The sequence below is a fragment of the Oratosquilla oratoria genome, chromosome 37 (genome assembly GCF_046742065.1).
Source record: "Oratosquilla oratoria isolate Oo_2021 chromosome 37, ASM4674206v1, whole genome shotgun sequence".
NCBI lineage: Eukaryota > Metazoa > Arthropoda > Malacostraca > Stomatopoda > Squillidae > Oratosquilla > Oratosquilla oratoria.
The window spans coordinates 9,674,740-9,697,728 of NC_134813.1; the positions used below are offsets into that span (position 1 = coordinate 9,674,740).

General features: G+C 37.9%; 1 protein-coding gene across 1 annotated transcript; it reads right to left on the reverse strand.

Annotated features, from left to right (window-relative positions):
* Window positions 1–7,589: 7,589 nt before the first annotated feature.
* Window positions 7,590–22,784, reverse strand: LOC143019521 (DNA replication complex GINS protein SLD5-like). The gene is made up of 5 exons (XM_076175205.1): window positions 22,595–22,784; window positions 12,703–12,849; window positions 11,880–12,031; window positions 8,441–8,620; window positions 7,590–7,886 (listed from the first exon to the last, which is right to left on the reverse strand). Exons 1-5 carry the CDS (start codon window positions 22,682–22,684, stop codon window positions 7,790–7,792), a joined length of 666 nt encoding a protein of 221 aa, XP_076031320.1. The 5' UTR covers window positions 22,685–22,784; the 3' UTR covers window positions 7,590–7,789.
* Between the last annotated feature and the right edge of the window lie 205 nt (window positions 22,785–22,989).

Genomic DNA, 22,989 nt, shown 5'->3' on the forward strand with positions numbered 1-22,989 from the left:
TAGGTTTCAAAACAGACGTTATTAATTGGATGAGATCTTATCTAACAGGTCGTGAACAGATTGTGAATGTAAATGGTACAACATCAAAATCAGCTAAAATAACTTGTGGTGTCCCACAGGGTAGCATTTTAGGTCCGCTGTTGTTTCTTTTGTATGTGAATGACATGAAAGCTGCTGTTAACTGTAAACTGCTGTTGTATGCCGATGATTCAGCCTTATTAGTTTCTGGTAAAGATGTAAATAGGATTGAGACTTTACTTAGTGAAGAGTTAATGAATGTCAGCAAGTGGTTGATAGATAACAAATTGTCTCTACATCTAGGTAAAACAGAATCCATTCTCTTTGGCTCTAAACAAAAACTCAATAATGCCCCCAACTTAATTATCCAATGTAATGATACTAGTATTCAACCTAAATCTGTTGTTAAATACCTCGGAACAGAAATTGATCAAAATGTGTCGGGAGAAGTTATGGCACAAAAAAATAATTTAAAAAGTCAGCTCCAGAACAATTTTTTTTGGCAAGAATTAAAAAATACCTGGATGTAGAGACAATGAAGCTACTATCTTCAGCCCTGGTACAGTGTCATATTGATTATGCTTGTTCTACCTAAAAAATCTAAAATTAATCTTCAAATATGTCAAAACAAACTAATCAGGACTGTTTTGAAACTCCATCCTCGTACCCATCTAGATTATACTCATTTTAAACTGTTAAATAAGTTACCTGTTGAAAAACGTGTTGTTCAGTTAAAGTTTAATCATGTTCACCAAATTGTAAACGACTCTTGTCCCAGTTATTTGTCAGATACTTTTACACTTGTTAGAAATGCTCGTACCTTGAGAACTCGTTCTAGTCGGTCATCCGTTATTGTACCTAGGTTTAATAGTTTGTTAGGGAAAAGTTCGTTCAAATACACTGGTGCTATTGCTTGGAACTCTTTACCGATCAACATACAATAAATTGTTTCTAAAAGTAGTTTTAAAAAATCAGTTAAGTGTTATCTTTTAGACTTTTTTTCTGAGGAAAATAGTTTATATGTTTAATTTACACCTTTTATGCTAGTCATTTTTCTATGTCATTTATTTTTTTCTAGTCAGTACAGTCATATTTTTCATGTTAGTAATTTTTTTTCTAATCAACCTAGCTTTTTTATGAAAATCTTTTCCTATTTAATATGTTATTTTTTATGAGGACCACAGTGGAAATAAGTCTTTTGACTTTCTGTGCCATCCTCAGATGTATAATTATATAAAGGCAGAGGCAGAGCATGCATGCCGACAGGAGACCTTTTGGTCCTTAATATCTAGGTCGGATGCAAAAAAAAAAAAAAAAAGATAAATTCATAAAAAACTGTCAATAATTAATAAAATACATAGGCATTCATTATAGGCAGGCAACCACGATTCGTGTAGTCTGGAGCCTATTCGTCAGCGTCTGTCTGTCACTGGGCGGGCGCAGGCCAAATTGCTTCAAGTAACAGTTACAGTCCGATGGATGTCTCGTAGAGGTGGGTTGGTTGGTGCAGAGAATGATGTATGTGATGCAGCGATAGTTACAGTCCGATGGATGTCTCGTAGAGGTGGGTTGGTAGGTGCAGTCAATGATGTATAATACGAATCTTACCTGTATTGTATTTTATTGTATGTATGATTGAATCCGAATAAAATAAAATCAAATCTTATCAGTACGAGGCGATTACCTGCACTGGACTACGGAAATGCCCAGCTCAGTATTTATTGCTAGACTTCCTTGTTGCATTTACCTCTGTGACATATCACAAAACTACCATCCTCCCTCACCTACACTTATCCAGAGTGCAATGTAACCTAGGTTGGCCAGATACAAATCCTTACGTCGTATCATTACATTGCAATCATATCAATGGGCAAATCGATAGCTTTCTCAGACACATCAGTCACCCCTGTAATTTGACTCTAGTACGTTTTCCTTCACTAAATGATGAGAAAACGACGGAAATTGGAGTTACGGACAAACGGCAACAGTGGTCGGATGGACGGCGAAGATTGGAGTTCCGAAGAAAAAGTGAAATTTTCGTGGATCTCAACGTCAAGGAAGTACCTTATTGTATTTACAGGGAAGGGGAAAGCTCGTGGTGTAGTGGGAAGGTGAGGAAAAAGGAGAAGGGGAGGGATTACTGAGGGAAATGGAAGGAAATGAGGAAGGAGAGGACTTGGTCCAGGCAGGCAGACGCCATATAAACAAACGTCAATTTAGTGACGATGAAGGGACTAACAAAAATGTAAAGATTAGAAATATAGATAAGAGCAGCACAATGGAAGGTGAGGATAATAATTTCCAGGGATTTATTGAGGGGGGTGGGTGGATACCAACCTTCCTCGATTAGCAAGACTAGAGGAAAAACTTGAGAAAATGACCGAACATTGGGAGAGTAGGTTCGGTAAAATGGCAGAGATTGCGCAGAGAGTTGACAAATTGGAAGAATTAGAGAAGGTGAACAAAAACCTAACTAAAGAAATAGAAGAATGAAAAATATAGTTAAAAGAAGTAAAATATGAGAATGAGGAATTAAAGAAGAACAAAGAGAATAAAGAGTCCATAGCAAAAGAAGCACAGGGTTGGAAAAAAATCCAAGAGAACAGTAAAGTTGCATTTACAGACATAATAAAACAGCAAATGAAAGAACAAACTGAAGACTCAGTTATTAAAGTGATAAGACAGGAGAATAAAGTAAGGGACTTAGCAGATAAAAAGAATTGTATAATTATATTAGGAATGGAAGAGAAGTATAATCTTAATAGAACCACAAGAATAAAAGAGGAAAAAGAAAAAGTAAGCAGTTTACTAGAATACAGTAGAGATGATTATGATCGAAGTGGAAGACAGAGATAAGATCAGAAAGTTTGTGATAAATTATGTGCCTCCAAAAACAGCCTCGTGGGAAGAGAGTGAACATAAATGTTTGTTAGAAGGCACAAGGATAACATTAAATAAGATAATGGAAGATGAAGAATAGTTATGATGGGTGACTTTAATTGCAAAGAAGTCTGCTGGGAAGAGATGACAGTAAAGGGTGGAGACGACTCATGGGGAAATGTTCTACTCGAGATGATTATTGACCATACAATGACACAATGGATACAAGAGAACACTAGGTATAGAAATGAAGAAGAACCATCGAGACTAGACCTAATAATCACATCTGAACCTAAAATAGTGAAAAAGATTGAATATAAGACACCAATAAGTAAAAGTGACCACATATGGATTGAACTGGAACTAAACAATATAGAAAAGGAAGAATGATGCATCAAAAAACAAATTTTGATCAAATAGGAGAATTCTTTCAAAAAGAAAACTGGGAAAGAATATACAAAGAAGAAACAACAGTGGAAGAGAAATGGAATATTTTGACAAAAATTGATAAAAAAGGAGTGGAAAAATATGTCCCAAGACAAAAACAAGAAAAAGAATATGTAAAGTGCTGGTACAGCAAAAGTTGTAGGGAGTTAAAAGACAAAAAAGACAAAGCCTGGACCAAATGGAAGATATACAAAAGGCCTGAAAAATGGAAAATATATACTTGTTATAGAAATGAATATGTACAAGTGTGCAGAGAGGAAAAGAGAAAATATGAAAAAGATGTCATAGAAAAATGTAAAGATCAACCAAAACTATTTTACAGAATTGTAAACAACAAACTGAAAAACAAACAAGATTTGGAGAAATTAAGACAAGGAGTTGAATACACAGAGGAAATAGAAATGGCGGAAATTATGAACAAGTATTTTAAATCAGTGTTTACAAGGGAGAACATACAATCTGAAGAGATTGAATGGGAAGAGAAAGTCCCTCCTATGAAAGAAATAGAAGTAACAAAGAATGAAATAATGAAACACTTGAGTAATCTTGATGTCAGAAAATCGCATGGACCAGATGAAATAGCAAACTGGATTTTGAAAGAATGCAGGAATGAACTGGCAGACAAAATACATAGCATAATAAACAGTTCCTTGAAAGAAGGAAAAGTTCCAAAATATTGGAAAAATGCAAATATAGTACCTATATATAAAGGGGGAAATAAAGAAGACCCTACTAACTATAGACCAGTCTCTCTAACAAGTACAATAGCAAAAATTTGTGGAAGAATTGTCAAAAGTATATGGGTAAAGTATTTGGAAAAAAAAACTACGTGCTAAATCCAAGGCAATTTGGATTCAGACAAGGACGATCATGCGTCACCAATTTAATATGTTTCTATTCAAGGCTAATAGATATAATACAAAAAAGAGATGGATGGGCTGATTGTGCATTTCTAGACCTAAAAAAAGCTTTTGACAAAGTACCACATAAGAAGTTGCTTAAGAAATTAGAAACTGAAGGAGGAATACAGGGCAAACTGCTTAAATGGATGGAAGACTTTTTGCAAGAAAGAAAAATGAGAGTAGTGATAAGAGACAAACACTCAAATTGGGATGAAGTAATAAGTGGTGTTCCACAAGGAACAGTTCTGGCCCCAATAATGTTTGCTATATATATTAATGATATGGATGAAGAAATTGAAAGTTATATGAGCTTCTTTGCAGATGATGCAAAACTATTAAAAAAAGTAAACACGGAAGAAGATTGTGAGTCACTACAGAGTGATCTCAATAAAGTATGGGAATGGAGTAGGAAGTGGGAGATGGAGTTCAATACTAAAAAGTGTAGTATAATGGAATTTGGAAAAAGCAAAAAAAGAATAATAGGATCATATAAATTGGGTGAAGAAGGAATAAAAAAAAGTTGAAAATGAGAAGGACCTGGGAGTCATTATTATGAATAATATGTCACCTGAGAAACATATAAATAAGATTTTTGGAGAAACTTATAATTTAATGAGAACAATCAAAGTGGCATTTACATACCTGGATGAAGAAATGGTGAAGAAAATACTAATCACTTTGATAAGACCAAGATTGGAATATGCAGCATTAATGTGGTCACCAAGTACAAAAAAAATGTATAACAAAACTTGAAAGAATACAAAGAGCAATTACAAAATTGGCACCAACACTCTCAAAACTATCATATGAAGAGAGACTAGCAAAACTTGAGCTACAGACACTAGAGCAAAGAAGAGAGAGAGGAGATTTGATAACTACAGAATCATGAAAGGCATAGAAAATATTGATAGAGAGGATCTAATAAAATGGGATGATAGAAATACAAGAGGACACGGAAAGAAAATCAAGAAAGACAGCTATAGAAGAGATATGAAAAAGAATAGCTTTCCTCACAAAGTAATAGACAGTTGGAACAAGTTAGATGAGAAAGTGGTGTGTGCAAAAACAATACATGAATTTAAAAATAGTTTAGATAAAATGAGATATGAAGACGGGACACCACGAGCATAGCTCCCCTTCCCGTAAAATACAACTAGGTAAATACATCCCGGCAACGTATCTCTCCCTTCCGTCATTTCTATCTCTTCTTCCCCTTTCCCCCCTCTCCCTCAGTGGTGCCAAGATATTATATTTTTACAATGTTTGTGTAATGCGGAGGCATTCCACCTCTTCCGTAATAAGGGAAGGTCTTTGCTCTCACCACCGACAAACAAGTCCAGAGAAAATTGTTTACTTATGTCCATCCTTTCTCTCGGGGAAGCGTAGGCTACTCTCCGCCAACTGCAGTAACATAACACTACAAACTTACTCACAACGGTAAATATAACAAAAGAAAAGAGTAATAGATGTATAGAAAAATTCAAAGTTAATAAAACACCAGGGCCAGATCGTTGGCACCCAGGAATCTTAAAGTAAGCTAAAAATGAGTCTTGTTTCATAAGAAATTATTTTCAAGAGATCCATCATATCCAGAGATGTCCCAAGAGAATGGAAGCTAGCTAACGTTGCTCCCATATTCAAAAAGGTGACAAAAAGAAACCAAATAACTACAGGCCTATAAGCTTGACTTCAATCTTAGGAAAAATTATGGAAACTATCATCAGAGATGCTATCGAACATCATTTAGAAAGTAACAGTTTGATAAATGATAGTCAGCATGGATTCAGGTGGAAACGTTCTTGCATGACTAACTCGAATTCTACAACAGTCATCTCGAATTATGAAATATATATATATATTTAATACAACTAGACTTTGCAAAACCTTCTAATACCATCCCCCATGAAAGATTACTTACTAAATTAGCTTCACACAGAATAGATAGTAGCCTATTAAGTTAGACTAGAAGTTGGTTGAACTATTGAAAACAGAGTTGTTCTAAATGGCAAAACTTTTAGATTGAGAAATGTTATAAGTGGAGTTCCTCAGGTTTCTGTTCTTGGGCCACTTCTATTCATAGTATATATAAATGGTAGACCACGGACTGAAATCTATTGTCTCCAAATTTGATGATGATTCAAAACTGTACGGAATGGCAAATGATCACTTAAACCATTTAGATATTCAAGAAGATTTAGATAAACTACAGCAATGGTCTGAAAAGTGGCTAATTAAATTTAACACAAGTAAATGCAAGGTTATGCACATAGGGGAATGTCTGTTGAGGAAGGACGGGAGAGGACAGAAGACAGGGGTGAATGGAGAATGGTTGTATATGGATGATGTCGTGATGCATGAGGTGGAATGGGCGGGGGGATAGGGGGTGAGGTAGTATGTGTGAGCAAAATTTGACGCAGCCTGAAGGGATTTCTCCCCGTCTTCTCCTTTTATGCATGGGGGGATGGAGAGGGGGGGGGTCGCCGATTTAATGAAGCGGCCTTGATGTGGATGTGCTGTGTCTTGCAACACTACTTCTGACCCAGGGCAGTGGATAAGGTGCAGGGATGACCCGTCATCCAGGAGGTGCTAAGATAAGAGGGAGGGTGGAGGGGTGTGGAGTGTATTCAGGGATGGAATGGATGGGAATGATTTTATGCCTTTTCCTTTTTGGCTACCTCCATCTATCCTCCACTCTTAACTTACCTTCACCAAAAAATGATCTGATATTGCCCTGCTCTCTCCCCTCAGAACATATACATCCTCAACTCTTCCTACTATACTCCTGGTTACCACTATATAGTCCATTAATGCCCAATCTATCATGTGTACTTATGCTTGACTTTCTTACTATACACTGTACTTGCTATCTTCAACTCTCGACACATCTCCACTACATTTTTTTCCTGGAGCTCTACACTTCCCAAGCACTCTGTGAAGGTCACCATTCTAGCCTCCTGATAGGAGGGGTTTGTGACGTTAAACCAAATCAATCAATAAGTAATTTGCTTAGTGGCTCTCACTGCCACAATCCCTCCCTATCCTCCTCCACACTCAGCTACTCTCTGAAATACTCTAACCATCTTTCCCTCACCGCCTTCACTTCAGTTAACATCTGTCCATCTGCACCTTTTACCTTTTCCTCTGCTGGACTCAACCCCCCTCATTCTTTTAACTTCTTTCCATTTTTTTCTCTTCTATTTTTCAAACTTTTGTCATACTCCTACTCCATTGCATACATACATATACCATGGGCTTACTCCCTTACAAGGGAGAAAGCCAAGGCCAAGTGGCATAATTTCACTCCCACCGATTTCATACAGACAAGGATAGAGATATAAAAAGCATAAACAAATTTTTAATTAAATATATTACATTTTCATCTTTTAAAATTTTACTTTCCTTAGAAACAATAGCAACACTGTATCATGACATTACAATCTGAAAGACGCACAGCCCTATGACATACTTATGAACAAATACAATTCATTTTGTAACAAGACACTGGTCTGTAATACTTTACTTCTAAAATTAATATCTATAACCTAAATCAATGCAACATTTCCATTCTGCAGCAAATGACTAATGGGTTTATATCGAATTAGGTGCTGGTTGCCTTCTTCTAAATCCACTTCTTCATCTCTGTGAAAAGAAAAATTATTTTTACTATTTACCCATCATCCAGGAGGTGCCAAGATAGGAGGGAGGGAGGAGGGTGAGGGGAGTGGAATATATGGGAAATGAAAGTGGGCAACACAACGAGGCTCTGCCAATCCAAGATGAAAACCCTACCCTGAGGATCAAACCAGGAAAGCACGAAAGACTGGGTAGCATTAAATAGAGTAAGGACAAAACTAAAGACAACCTCCATAAATGGGGATTTAAAACCAGCACTAAATATCCATATGGAGTAATAGACAATGAGCCACATTCTTCAGGAATGTCAAATGGGTCCTCACTGCTCTGAACCAGACCATAACGAAGCAAATAACACTGCCCTAGAGAGATGGTTCTGGCACAATTAAGATATGATGATGATCCTCACCCATTCTTTTAGTTCTCAAGATGCTATGGAGAAAACACAGTAATAATAATAGGCCATTTAAGAAGATTAGGATATAAATCATGGTTAGAACAAAATTTCAATAAATAAACATCATGCAATGTTGTCTATTCAAATATCAGACCAGCATTACCTCCCTTCGCCAGATTCATCTTCTACTAAAACTCCGGAACTATCTTGTTTCACCTTGAGGAAAACATATGCATCCAAATTAGGTTTAACTCCCATTTTTGTGGCATCAAATGCTTGGATCTTGTCTGGTACATGTTGTAAAACCAGAGTCTGGAAGTGGGACTCCAGGCTAGCAGCATACCTGATGACATAAAAAGAAATACAGTTGATCATCTAACCCTGACATACTCGTACAGCACTCTAATATCAGTGGTCATTTTTTCTTTATCTACCTATATACCAAAAGGCTTCTTCTCCTTATATGGGAGATAGCTAGCAAAGGCATGCATCCACTCTCCACCCACCCTTTACCCCTTGTGGATGAAAGGTCATTTCTGGTCCCTGCCCACTGCCTGTGTCAGAAGTTGAGATGCAACTAAAAAAGAAAAGAAAAGAAAAGAAAAGAAAAGAAAAGAAGAAAAAAAAAATATATATATATATATATATATAAAACCACGATTAAAAAACATTTTTTTGCATCACAAGCAGAAGTAATGCAGTAAGACAAAGTCCCTCCACAGCAGAGCCTGAGTGCTGAAGCTGTGTAGTAACTGCAGTAGAGATAATGAAACCTGATCTGCAGACTTCTGGTCTACCCGTATTTCTATTAAAATTAGTTAGTCTTTGGGTGTGCAAGAAAAGAAAGTTACAAGTGAATGGGTGAAAGTAAAATTAAGATATCATAAAAACTTGTATATGGATGATGTTGTGATACATGAGGTGGAATGGGTGGGGGGATGGGGGGTGAGGTAATATGTGTGAGCAAAATTTGATGCAGCCCAAAGGGATTTCTCCCCGTCTTCTCCTTTTATGCATGGGGAGACGGAGAGGGGGGAGGTCACTGATTTAATGAAGTGGCCTTGCTGTGGATGTGCTGTGTCTTGCGACACTGCTTCTGACCCAGGGCAGTGGACAAGGTGCAGGGATGACCCATCATCCAGGAGGTGCTAAGATAAGAGAGGGTGGAGGAGTGTGGAGTGTATTCAGGGATGGAATGGGTGGGAATGATTTTATGCCTTTTCCTTTTTGGCTACCTCCCTTGTAAGGGGGAAAAAGCCTTGGTATATGTATGTATACAAACTCTTGACTGCTCTCAACAGCTTTCCTCCTATTCCACACATCTGCAATACCTCTCATACTGCCTTCCTGTCTGCCCTGCCATAAGCCTTTTACAAATCCATAAAGGCCCAAAAAACACCCTTTTTAAGCTTTTGCACATCTGCCTTACCACAAAAACCTAATTCATGCAACTCATACCTGTCCTAAACCCACACTGTTCCTCTCCTAATCCTCTTGATCAAAACCCTCCCATAAGCTTTCCCAACTACATGCAACAAACTGACCCCTCTGAAACTATTACACCCACACTTGTGCATTTGTTTTTTATGTTTGTGATGTGTTGTTTGAAAGACATGGATGTATCGTATGTTACACCAAGAATTTTCGGTGTGTTTGTGTGTGGTATTAAGAGTGTTGTTGATGTAGAGATGAGGTATATATTTGTGTTCTTTTGTCCAGTTGGTGAGAGGTGTCGCTGTAGATTTGGTTGGAGCTATTTTGAGTCTGTTTGTGATGAACCATGTGTTGAGTGTATCAAGGTATGGCTGGATTATTTCTGCAGCTTTGTCTGTGTTACGATGTGTGCATGTGATTGTTATGTTGTCTGCGTAGGAAGAGATTTGTATTTCTGAGGTGTCTGGTGTGGGTAAGTCATGCATGTATAGATTAAATAGTGATCCTGTGGTACCCCATTCTTAGTGTTTCTGATGTGCGATGGTTGGCCATTATATGACACGTAAGCATTCCTACCTGCCAGATAATTGGCCAGCCATCTTCTGGTGTTATTGTGCATGTCTGTGTTATATATTTTATTTGTTAGGATGTGGCGGGGGATAGCATCAAAAGCTTTACTAATGTCTAATGTAATAAGAAGTGTTCTGTGGTGGGGCCTATCTGAATTGATGCCATCTAAAATTCTTTGTGTGAGGTTTATCAGAAGAGTGTTTGTGGAGTGTAGTGGCCTAAAACCGTGTTGTGAGTCAGCAAGGGGAATATGTGGTGTGACAAGTGTAAGTATTAGGCATTCAATGACTTTAGAGGGGGTGCAGAGAAGTGTGATTGGGTGGTGCGATGTTGGGATTGTTGGGTCTTTGTTCGGTTTTGGAATGGTGATTATTTTACCACGCTTCCACATGTCAGGTATAGTGTTGTGTGAATAGCTGTAGTTTGCAATGTTTGTGAGTGCATGTATACCTTGTGGTCCAATGTGTTTTAGGTGGATGTTGCTTATGTTATCAGGGCCACAGGCAGATGAGTGCTTGAGATTATGTATTATGTGTTTTGTCTGACTGTCTATGAAGGGTGTATAGTCTGAGTCTGTGGGAAAGTCTTTCTTACGTCGAATGGTGCGTCGGTCGTCAGGGTGAGAAGTGAGATGGCTTGTCTGTGCAAAATGAATTATGAGTGCGTTTGCTTGTTGTCTGATTGAGGGTAGATTATCTGTTGCTGTGATTATAGCTGCGTGAGAGCGTGTAGTGTTACTGTTGGATAGTGTAATGCTGTTGAGTGTTTTGAACAATTTGCTGGTGTTTGTTTTGTGATCAAGTGTATTGATAAAGTTTTGCCAATTTTGTGTTTTTTGTTTGTGTATTTTATTGGCAATCACAGTGTTTAGTGTTTGTATTTGGTCTGCTATGTTTTGAGGGATAGGTGTGGGGGTATTGTGTTTAAGCGTGTCTCGTTGTGTGATGAGGCCTTGGATTTCTGGTGTGAAGTTGGGGTTGTGTGATTTTCTGTTGCCTCTAGGGATATATCTCTTGTCTGTGTTTTGTATGATTGTATTAAAAGTGTGCACAGCATTGTTTATGTTAGTGATTGGTGTACTGTTAAGTGTTTCAAAATGTTGTTCTGTCTCTTCAGTAAAAGCTTCCCAGTTAGCTCTCTTGTAATTGGTGTATGTGTGTCTGTGGCCAACTGGGGTGCATCTTGTTTTGGTGGTGATGATGATTGGAAGGTGGTCAGAACCAAGGGTTCCGACCACTCTCCATGATGTTGTTGGGGTTAGGCAGGGGGAGCAGAAGGTGATATCTTGCAGAAGGTGATGTCTTGCTGTGGATGTGCTGTGTCTTGCGACACTGCTTCTGACCCAGGGCAGTGGACAAAATGCAGGGATGATTTATCATCCAGGAGGTGCCATGATAAGAGGGAGGGAAGGTTGAGGGGAATGGAGTGTGATAGGGATGGCATGGGTGGGAGTGGTTTTGCCTTTGTTTTTTGGGTACCTCTCTCATAAGGGGGGAAAAAAGCCTTTGGTATATGTATGTATGTATATATATATATATGTAGTCAACACTTATGACATATATCTTTTCTATGTAATATCAATTGACACTTTCACTTACTCTTTGGCATATCTCAACTCCTCTGGGGAAATAGTGGCCATAGATTCATCTGTTATTTTCTCTTCTCTTTCAAGGAGATAATGTGTGTATTGTTCAATCTTGCGTAAACGTGTTCTCAAATAGCTGCATATCATGAAACGAATCCTATCAATCTGAAAATAAAAATATTGCATAAAGAAAAATTCTATCATATCAAATTTTGTGACTTTCCTCTCAATCCCTGTTATCTTACTTATCTTTTGGCAGGGGAAGTGGGTCATTAGATGGGAGGTGGAATAATGAGGGGAGTGCAGTAATGACAGAAAGAAGAAGGATTAGGAGGGGAACTGAGGGAGCAACTGGGAAAGAACAGTGTTGGTTTAGGAAAGGAAGAGGGTGTACAGATCAAGGGTTTGTGGTAAGAGGCATGTGAGAGGTATTCTATAAAAGTTAATGTTTTTTTTTAGCTTTCACAAAATTGAAGACGACACATAATAGGGTTGACAGTAATTTCAACAATGGAAGCAAACCTGATGTTGTATGGCTTTCTTCAATTAGGTGAAGTGAGCCATACCTTTCATTGGTTAGTGTGCCACCGAGGGCATTGGCAGTGGTCATGTTTAGTTTTGCACTTCCGTAACATCCTGGTGATGGGTTTCATGATTTTACAAGAGCGGATCTCACAATGCAAAGAACCAGCACCAAAGTTTGCTACAAGATCAATAAGATAATCATAGGAACCCAATGATTTCTTCAGAAAGCATCAACATGGAAAATAATAATGGATAAGTTCATGAATACCCTTTTCATATACATACAATTCAATTTTGATAGACAAAACTACCTCCATCTTGTGTACTGCAACTCTGAAGTCATGCTTTTTACACTTCTCTAGATTCTTTGTCATCTGCTTCAATTGGTCCAACATGCAGTCCACTAAATCTCCATGATGAGGTTCCAAATTGGGGGATACCAACTCTGTTCTCCATGCCTGTTAATTAAAATTGAAATCAGCAACTTCTCTGAAAATGAAAATAATGGAACATTCTAAACTCAATGAGATGGAGAGAGAATACACAGAACAAACATTAAACTGTATTCCCACGTGTGTCATAAAGGGTGACTGGAACAAAGTACGAGACCAGAGACCACCTTAACTCTATTCTGTTCATATAATCCTAGGAATTGGGTCATTAAATGCACATGGATGCCATACAGATGAAAGAGTAAATGAGAAGATATTAGTAGCATGTTTGTGCAGAGATGGATGAGTTAGTGCAAAGTAAAACTAAACTGAAAGGGAAAGGTTCAATAATGTTTAGGAGCAAGGTGGGGAGGGTGTTGGGAGTAGTGAGGAGGAGGGATGGAGTGGCATTGTTGATCAGTGATGCAATAGTATGTGGTGTCATGGAGGATAATATTGGCAAAGGTGAAACTGGAGTAGGAGATATGGGGGATTTGTGAATGAATATGGTTCAGATAGTGGAAAAAATGAAGAGGGGGAAGCATTTTTGAATGACTTAAGTGAGAGTTTAAAGCATGTCTAGAGAAATGTACACACTAGTGTTGGGGGACCTTAATGGTACCGTAGATTAACTGGTAGATGGAGTAGTAAGGAGGTATGAGGAAGCAAGAAGGAACTCTAGTGGAGAGATATTTGAGATGTGTACTGAAAAGAAAATGATACTAAGCTCCCATCAGTGTGGTGGTGGTGGTGGGGGGAATCAAGAGGGTGCTAATGAACCATGAAAAGGTGCCCAAAAGGAGAATATGAAGAGTTCTGGATGTAAATGTTTTCTGTGGAGAGATCAGTAGACTATCCAATTATCGTCTGTTACATGGGAAATCTAGAGCTGTGGTTAATTTGAAGAAAAGGGAAGAAGGTAGTTGGATGTTGTTACATACATATACCAAAGGCTTTTTCCCCCTACACGGGGGGTAGCCAAAAAGAAAAAGGCATAGAAAACACTCCCACCCATTCCATTTCCTACGAGTATATATTCCGCTCCCCTCTACCCTCCTCCCTCCCTCTTATCTTGGCACCTCCTGTTGTTAATCAAATTAAATAAGGAGAAAGAAGGAATACTTGGTGAAGTAGAGGGAAGCATGGGAGGGGGTGAAATATGAAATAGAAACAGAAGTAGAGGAAAGATGGGCATGCTTCAAGGACATGCTAGTGCATTAAGATGATATGTGGGATAGGTGGGATAGAGAGGTAAAGAATATGAAGAATGGATGGAAAGAATTTTGAATATTCAATATAAATCTAGCCATGTAATGCATTGGTGGGGTAGCAAATGGCATTACTGGACAGGACCACCACACACTAGGCGGGTAAAATGTCTGCAGAGGTCCATCCTATTCAATAGAAACAACACCATTATTGGTGGCATTAGTAATCTACTTTGCCATGTTTAGCACCAGAACGGTAGGGGACCAATTGTGTTGCCATGACAACTTTTTTTTTTTCAAGTGTGCACTTACATGATTTAGCATTACAAAATTAAATAATAATCTTGTAAATTACATCAACTTAATATTTTTCTTGGCAGAAATCAATAACAGAAAAAGTTGTTAAGAGTGATACACAAACAAAAGGAGCTAAGGCAACTCCTTGAGAAACCATCTTTGTTTTGATGGATTCAGGTCAAAGAAGATGACGATGAATCTAACTACCTCCACAATAACAGGTACTGCATTACTAAATGCAGGTTAGGTTAGGTTAGACAAATTTATCATACTTTAATTTATTCGACATGCACATCTAGTGGTTTACTATTAGGGTGGTCAACGAATGGAATACTTAGTAACCATGTAGTGAGCGCTGAAACTATCAGTTGCTTTAAGAAATGGTTAGACAACCTTATGGATGGGGATGACAGGTGGTAATGGACATGGAACTGCCTAGTGTAGGTCTTATGGTCTCTTGCAGTTTCCTTCATTTTTATGTTCTTATCTATCAAAACAAATACGGCATCCCAAGTAACTGACGTGGCTCTGTTCACTTGTGTATCACTTTTAGCAACTTTTTCTGTTATTGATTTCTGCCAAAAGCATATATTACACCGATGTATCATAATTTACAAAATTAAAATTAAGTTTTCTAATGCTACATAGCATAGGTGTGCACTTCTGAAAATTTACCCTAATTTCTAAAATAATATATGCCGCCGCCTTCTCTCCATCATCAATGTTTATATGGATGACCAAGGAGAATATGAATACATCACATACATCAGTTACATGATTATGCAGCCAAAGAAAATCTATATCACATACTTGGGGTATACTTGGGTGGGTTTAGTGGGTATCACTCCACAGGGCCAACATGTAGTGTGAGAATAAACACCGTGTGAGATCGAAACCTTTATTGGTATGACGTTTCGCTTGTTACAGCTTTTTCAAGCGAAACGTTGTACCAATAAAGGTTTCGATCTCACACGGTGTTTATTCTCACAGTCTTGTCGGCGTTTGCCATTGTGTTTCAACATGTAGTGTCCGTCGCCACAACTCCACTGTTTTTACCAGAGCGTTCTGCCCATCTGGTTGTCCAGGGATATCATCTAATTCTGCCAGAAATATATCTAACTGATACTTGAATGCCTCTGTTGAGCAACCTGTTAGGTCAGTTCTTTTGGGATACAGCTGAGCATTGAATGCCTCTGTTGAGCAACCTGTTAGGTCAGGGTTCTTTTGGGATACAGTTGAGCATTCTCATTGGTTTATATATGAAGCTGTTATTGAGTACAGCTCTTCCTCTAGGCACTGGACCAACAGTGCAGGCACACCCTCTACAGCCCGAGTAGGTTACATTTACTGGATTTGCGAGATTTGGCACCTTTCTCTCCGGTATTTTCCAGAGGTATACACCATGTATATACCAGGAGGTGCTCAGATGAGAGGAAGGGTGGGAGGGGTGTGGAGTGTATTTAGGGATGAAATGGGTGGGAGTGTTTTTATGCCTTTCCCTTTTTGGCTACCTCCCTTGGAAGGGGGAAAAAGCCTTGGTATATGTATGTATGTATACACCATGTATCTGTCTCTCCAGTAAATATAGTTTTAGCATCTTTTATCTATCAGAACATGTACAGTTTTTCAGATTTTCTATGTTTTTAGTAAACGGTCTCTGTATTCTCTCTGTTACAATTGCTCCGTAACTGTGATCAATTGTCCAATCTTGGTAAAACCAGGGGCTTCCACACGGTTCATGTTGTGATTTTATCCTGTGACACAAAAGTCCTCAAAATCCAGTAAGACAGTTGGAAACGCCTTTTTGCTACTTGGTTGTATGCTCTTTGAGACCACAGTATCCTGATAGTGTAACACCAATGTCATGAACATGTTCAAATTCTGTGCAGAGTCAAGATAACTTCTAGGACTATATTCCTTTGAAGAGTTCAAGCTTATGACCTGAAATCTGCTTCCATTGAATTTCATGTTGCTGGTTGTAGCCCATTTATACACTTTGTTCAGATCTTCTTGTAAACAGTCTACATCCTTTTGATTGTGTATTGCTCTGAAGATCCTGTGTCATCTGCAAAATTTACTATATTGCTAGAGATATTATCTTTTATATCAAGCATAAGGATGACAAATAGCATTGGGCCAAAGACTGTTCCTTGTGGGACTGAATTAAGCACACTGCTTTCCTCTCCATGAACTCCAACAAATAGTTTCCTCTTCGCCTGATATCTGAAGGTCGTGAAGCTTATATAGCAGTATCCCATGATCCACTTTGTCAAAGGCTTTACCAAAATTGAGGTAAACAGTGGCAGTCCCATTTTCTGGACAGCTTATATTGTTTGACATATAAAGCATAACACACCTTCATTTCAGAAGAAGAAGAAGAAGAACGAGGAGAAGGAGGAGAAGGAGAAGGAGAAGGAGAAGGAGAGGGAGAAGGAGGAGAAGAAGAAAAGAGAGAGAGAGAGAGAGAGAGGGGAGAAGGAGGAGGAGGAGAAGAAGAAGAAAAGAGAGAGAGAGAGAGAGAGAGAGAGAGAGAGAGAGAGAGAGAGAGAGAGAGAGAGAGAGAGAGAGAGAGAGAGAGAGAGAGAGAGAGAGAGCCATGTGGTGGACCTCTGTGGAAATAATACCTCCAGGAATCCTAACATACCTATCTCTTCCTTCCTTGTCTAGAGAATATTTTCTTTCGATGCTGGTAATTTTGAGCAAGTTTCCAGTTCGTGCAGGACTGGTTTGAGTGAGTGTCAGTTACCAGCTCCCCATGTGCTGTACTGTCAATACTGTTTTTGTGTTCTGGAGTATAGTAGATACAGCTTTATTGATATTGGGATAACTAAATACTGGTTCAGTGAGACTTCTCATTAACGGACGTTAACTAGCTGTGTTTGTGGTGTTTTTGCTGTGTTTTTGGAGTTGTTTTTGTGTGGCATAGTGATTGCACGCACTAAACAAAAGCACCGAAAACACAGCAAAAATACCGCAAACACAGCTAATTGATGTCCGTTACTGAGAGGTCTCACTGTATATGTGTAATTAAGTTATAATTTGGTATATTGAGTAACCTAAACTAACCAAAATAATGCCTGCTTAAACTGACATCTATGATCCACTTGGAAATAAGCTTACACGTTTTTTGTGTTACCCTTGGCAATTGTAATTCTTATTTCAAACTATGTGTTCTTTTCATTATCTGTACTTCATGTATATTGATTCAATGCCAAATAAACTTACTTATTTCTCCACTGAAGCTGATGCCCAGTCAAATTGACCAGAATGCTTAAGGAATGTAAATTTGAAATCTGCAACCAGTTAACCGAAATATTTAATAAATCAGTGGACACTGGTTTTGTGCCTATTGCTTGGAGGCAGGCAAATGTTGTTCCTGTTTTTAAGAAGGAAGATAGATCATCTATATGCAACTACAGGCCAATCAGTTTGACATCGGTTATAGGAAAAATGCTTGAATCAGTAATAGTAAATAGACTCAGAGAACACATCGAAAGACATAATTTAATTCGTGATTCACAGCATGGTTTCTCCAAGGGTAAGTCACGTGTGACTAATCTTCTATCCTTTTACACTAAAGTATATAAGGCATCAGATAATAATGATAATTACGATGTTATTTACCTTGACTTTGGCAAAGCGTTCCACAAGGTGCCACACCAGACTACTAAATAAAATCAAAGCCCATGGTATAGGAGGAAAAGTGTTAGAATGGATTAGAGCTTGGATGAGTAACAAAATACAGTGGGTCACCATAAATGGAGTAAAATCTAGGTAGGACAATGTTACTAGTGGGGTCCCACAGGGTTCGGTTTTGGGTCCCTTGCTGTTCATTTTGTACATAAATGACTTAGATGATGGGATAAATAGTGATGTTAGTAAGTTTGTGGATGACACTAAAATAGGACGCCTAATCAAGTCAAGAGACGACGCAGGATGATCTTAACAAATTGTTCACATGGTCGGTGAAATGGCTAATGAACTTCAATATCTCTTAAGTGTAGCATGCTAAATGTAGGTCTACACAACCCTGAAAATAGATACAGCTTTGATAACACGCTTTTTGAGACAACTGAGTGTGAGAGAGACTTGGGAGTTCTGGTGAGTCTGGACCTTAAAACCAGGAAACAGTGCATTAGTGCCAGGAATAAAGCAAACAGAGCATTAGGTTTCATTGCCAGGATGGTAACGAATAGAAGTGCAGAGGTAATTATTAAACTCAATCTAGCGATAGTTAGACCTATCCTTGACTATGCAGTACAGTTGTGGTCTCCGTCCTACAAAATGGACATCAATTCACTAGAATCAGTACAGAGAAGAATGACCAAAATGATACATAGACTCAGAAATTTGCCTTACGAAGAGAGGCTTAGGCACCTTAACTTACACTCTTTGGAAAGACACAGAGTGTGGGGTGATCTAATAGAGGTGTTCAAGTGGATCAAAGGCTTTAACAAGGGTGAGCAAACAAGGTCATCATATTAAAACCACAGGGCAGGACTCGCAGTAATGGTTATAAACTGGACAAATTTAGACTTAAGAAGGAAATAGGCAAGAATTGGTTTATTAATAGGGTGGTCGATGATTGGAATAAACTTAGTAACATTGTAGTAAGCGCTGAAACTATCAGTTGCTTTAAGAAATGATATGACAACTTTATGGATGGGGATGACAGGTGGTGATGGATACGGAGCTGCCTAGTGTAGGCCTTATGGTCTCTTGCAGTCTCCTTCATTCTTATGTTCTTATTATTTTTATAGAATCTGATGATGTATTGGATTTTGTGGTTTATTTAGGAGTGTTTGTTAAATCAATTATGCTTGTATTTTGTATGGAAATATTGTACGGTATTATGAGTGGGTTGTTGTACAGTACTACCTCTCATTAACAGACTAAAATGTCCGTTGATGTGAATAATCCGTTGATTTGGAGTGGTTTTTGGGTGGCATAGTGATTGCACGCACTAAACAACAGCACCATAAACACTGCAAACACAGCTAATTAATGTCCGTTAATGAGAGGTCTCACTGAATATATAATGTATTAGAGTTCCATTCTATGGTGTTGTTTTCTCATCGCATTTGGTGAGCTGTGTTTGTGTGATAAGATGAGAGAGGACTCATCCAGACAGTTGAAGAAAAGAAAAAAAGAAGGGTAACATTTCAGAATCACATAAACACGCATTTAACATGAAATTTACAATGTCCAATAGCTTCCGACCTAAACTAACCATTCCATGGAAAAAATAGATTTTTCAAATGTAAAAAATAGACCTGAAACATGGGTTTGTATGATACTCAAATAGAACTAAAAGAAATTGGTGTCCCACCAATAGTTGGTGGAATAATACTACTTAATAGATGCGGGCAAATCGACTTGTGCCGCCACCATCGCTTGTGTACTGTTTACGCCATTTTTTGTGGCCTGTTGAAATAAGTATGTCTCAGTTTGAATGCTTGCATTGTTCAGCGCATGCGCAGGGTATTCAAATTACCTTGTTGTGCAAATATATGCCCAATTCTCAAAAAAAAAAAAAAAAAAAAAAAAAAAAAAAAAAAAAAAAAAAAAAAAAAAAAAAAAAAAAAAAAAAAAAAAAAAAAAAAAAACACAGATTTAAACGGAAATTTGGTTATCAACCTTGGCAAAATAGATTTCCAAGTAAAAATATTAAGGTAAGGCATCAAAAACAAAATATTTTAATGTAAGAATATTGTTTTTTAACCTATTTTCTCCCAGAAATGAGCAGCTTAAGATCATTGGTTATTCTACAGTTGAGCTTCATTTCAATACCGGTACATGTAGGCATATTATGTGATATGTCCAGGTTGTGTTTTTGTTTACACATGACATGTCTGAGATAGTCTAGTAATAGTCGCAGAGGGCGTTGTTCACAAATAATACTTACATTGTTATGGTATGAATTTTAAGGTGTTGGACAGGCTATAATTTATGCTTTACCTATTACATAGCCAGCTATTGCCATGACAGGAAGTATATGATTTGAATGTTGTCTTAACTTGTGTACCAAATTTCATCAAAATCTGAGGTGGACCATTTGGCATGGAATGACCCTGAGGAGATTTTAGGGACTCATTAATGGCGAACCAGTAGATATCTTCATGAAGCTAACTATTTTTGACCTGTGGCTGCGATTGATTTTGACCTAGTACCAAAAATGTGGGGGAAAAAAAAAAAAATTGTATTTCCCTTATTTTTCAAGCTATCTAAAAAATTTGAAAAGCATTTTGTTTCTAATAAAATTGCCTTTCATATGCAACAATAATTTAAGGGTTAAAAAATTGAAAGAAATGTGCCCGTACCTATACTTAAGATTGCTTAACAGGCTCAATCATTACATTAACAGCAAACCAGTCTTCAATCACCATATATAGGGCATCATCCATAAAAGGAAATATCGGTCAATTTATAGTTTCACTCAACCAACGATTTTGTGATGTAACTTGTGTATTCTGGTGAGAAATGTTGTGATATGAACGATGGTGTACATCATTTCTGTCGTAAATGCGTACTTTTCAAGTAATGGGTTATTAAAGTTATGCACTTATGCCTAAATCTCCTCCCCAACGATCTGGGGGAACCTGTGGGAAATCGTGGTTTTTGGGTGGGGAGCACTAATAAATCGAGTAATGCATGTTGCAAAACAGGTCTACAATCAATAAGAACACATCGAAAATATATGAAAATAAATTTTACCTCTGAGGGCGGGATTAGGGTTGGCTAACGCATGCAGCCATGTTGTTCAGGAGCGTTACCAACGAATCGAAAAATTTCTCACTATATCCGCTACATTTAGCGAAGGCCACTCAGCCCGCACAAGAGTTGCTAACCGTAAATTAACCTAACAAAGTACATACATACATATACCAAGGCTTTTTCCCCCTTACAAGGGAGGTAGCCAAAAAGGAAAAGGCATAAAATCGTTCCCACCCATTCCATCCCTGAATACACTCCACACCCCTCCACCCTCCCTCTTATCTTAGCACATAAAGTAACGTAACCAAACCTATCCTAACCTAACCTGCTAACTGTAAACTAATCTAACCTTACCATATCTAATGTAACCTAACCTTAGCTAACCTAACCAAACCTAATGTAACCTAACCTAACCTAACCTAACCTTACCGTATCTAATGTAACCTAACCAAACCTAGTGTAACCTAACCTAACCTCAACATAACGTAACCAAACCTAACCTAACCTGTGATAGTGTAGGCATTCTGATAGGCTAGGGTAAATGTAGCGGAAAAATCATAAATGTGGCAACGCTGGTCAAAATCGTTGGTTGGGTGAAACTATAAATTGTCAAAATATTCATTACGTGAAAACTATGTATTTGTGATGAAAATGGTGTACACCATCAATCAAGACACAACATATCTCATCAGAAACATATAAGCCACATAAGAAAAACGTTGGTTGGGTGAAACTAACAGCGAGAAATTTAGCGATTTGTTGGTAACGCAGCTCAATAATAACATTGGTACGGTGGTGTTAGCCTGCAGCACTCCTGCCCTCAAAGGTGAACTTTATGTATTTTCATATATTTTTTATGTGTTCTTGTTGATTATAGACCTGTTTTGCAACGTGCATTACTTAATCTATTAGTCACAGTGCTCCCCACCCAAAAAATCCGATCTCCCACTGGGCCCCCCAGATTGTTGGGGAGGCATAGGCATAAGTGCATAACTTCAATAATTAATCACTTCAAAAGTACGCATTTGCGATGGAAATGATGTACACCATTGTTCATATTTACTTGATGGAGTTTCGAGGGCAGTCCTCACAGCTGTAGTAGTCTACTGCTGCTGCCAGTCCTGCTGTCCTTCCTCACAAGGGCCAGTTGGTCGGGTAATGTTTGAAGAAAACCTACTGGTAGCGTGTATCACTTTTCTCACCAGAAACACATAAGCCACATCACAAAATCGTTGGTTGGGTGTAACTATAAATTGTCCGAAATATCTGATTTTATATAAAGCCATACTGTACCTATAAAGTAGAAAGTTTAAAAAAATTGGCAAGCATTTTTATGATTTGGTTTTGACGATACTGGTAAAAATGGAATGCTGCCTCTCCCAAAGAATAGATTCAAATGAAACATTGATATCACATTAAAAACCATATGGAGCACTATATTAACTGCCGTATGGCATCTTCCTCTTAACATCCAATTGTCATTATAAATTCATAGCTACAAAGTGCGAAGCACTTTGTGGAACGTTTACCTAAGAAATACCAGTTTATCTTGCCTCTTCCAATTTTTGAAGAACCTCTGCCGCAGTCATTTCTTCTCCTTCCTCATCAGACCCTTCGATGATATCATCATCGTGATCTGCCATCGTTAATCTCAAAGATATTGTACAATTCTTATATTTGCCGATTCCTGTAGGATTACTGACTAGATATTGACAACTTGTTTACTCTTGGCCTTTCCCGCCAAAATAGAACCAAAACATTGTATTATGCTAGATTGAGCAAATAGATATTTCTGTTACAAACAAAATTAAATTAAAACATTATATACATTATTGATTTAGAATAAATCTATACTATATAATTGTAATTGGTTTCATATTATTCTAATGTATAAATTTTACGTTACCACGGAACATAATTGCCTCTGTTCGAAACACAGTACCTGTCT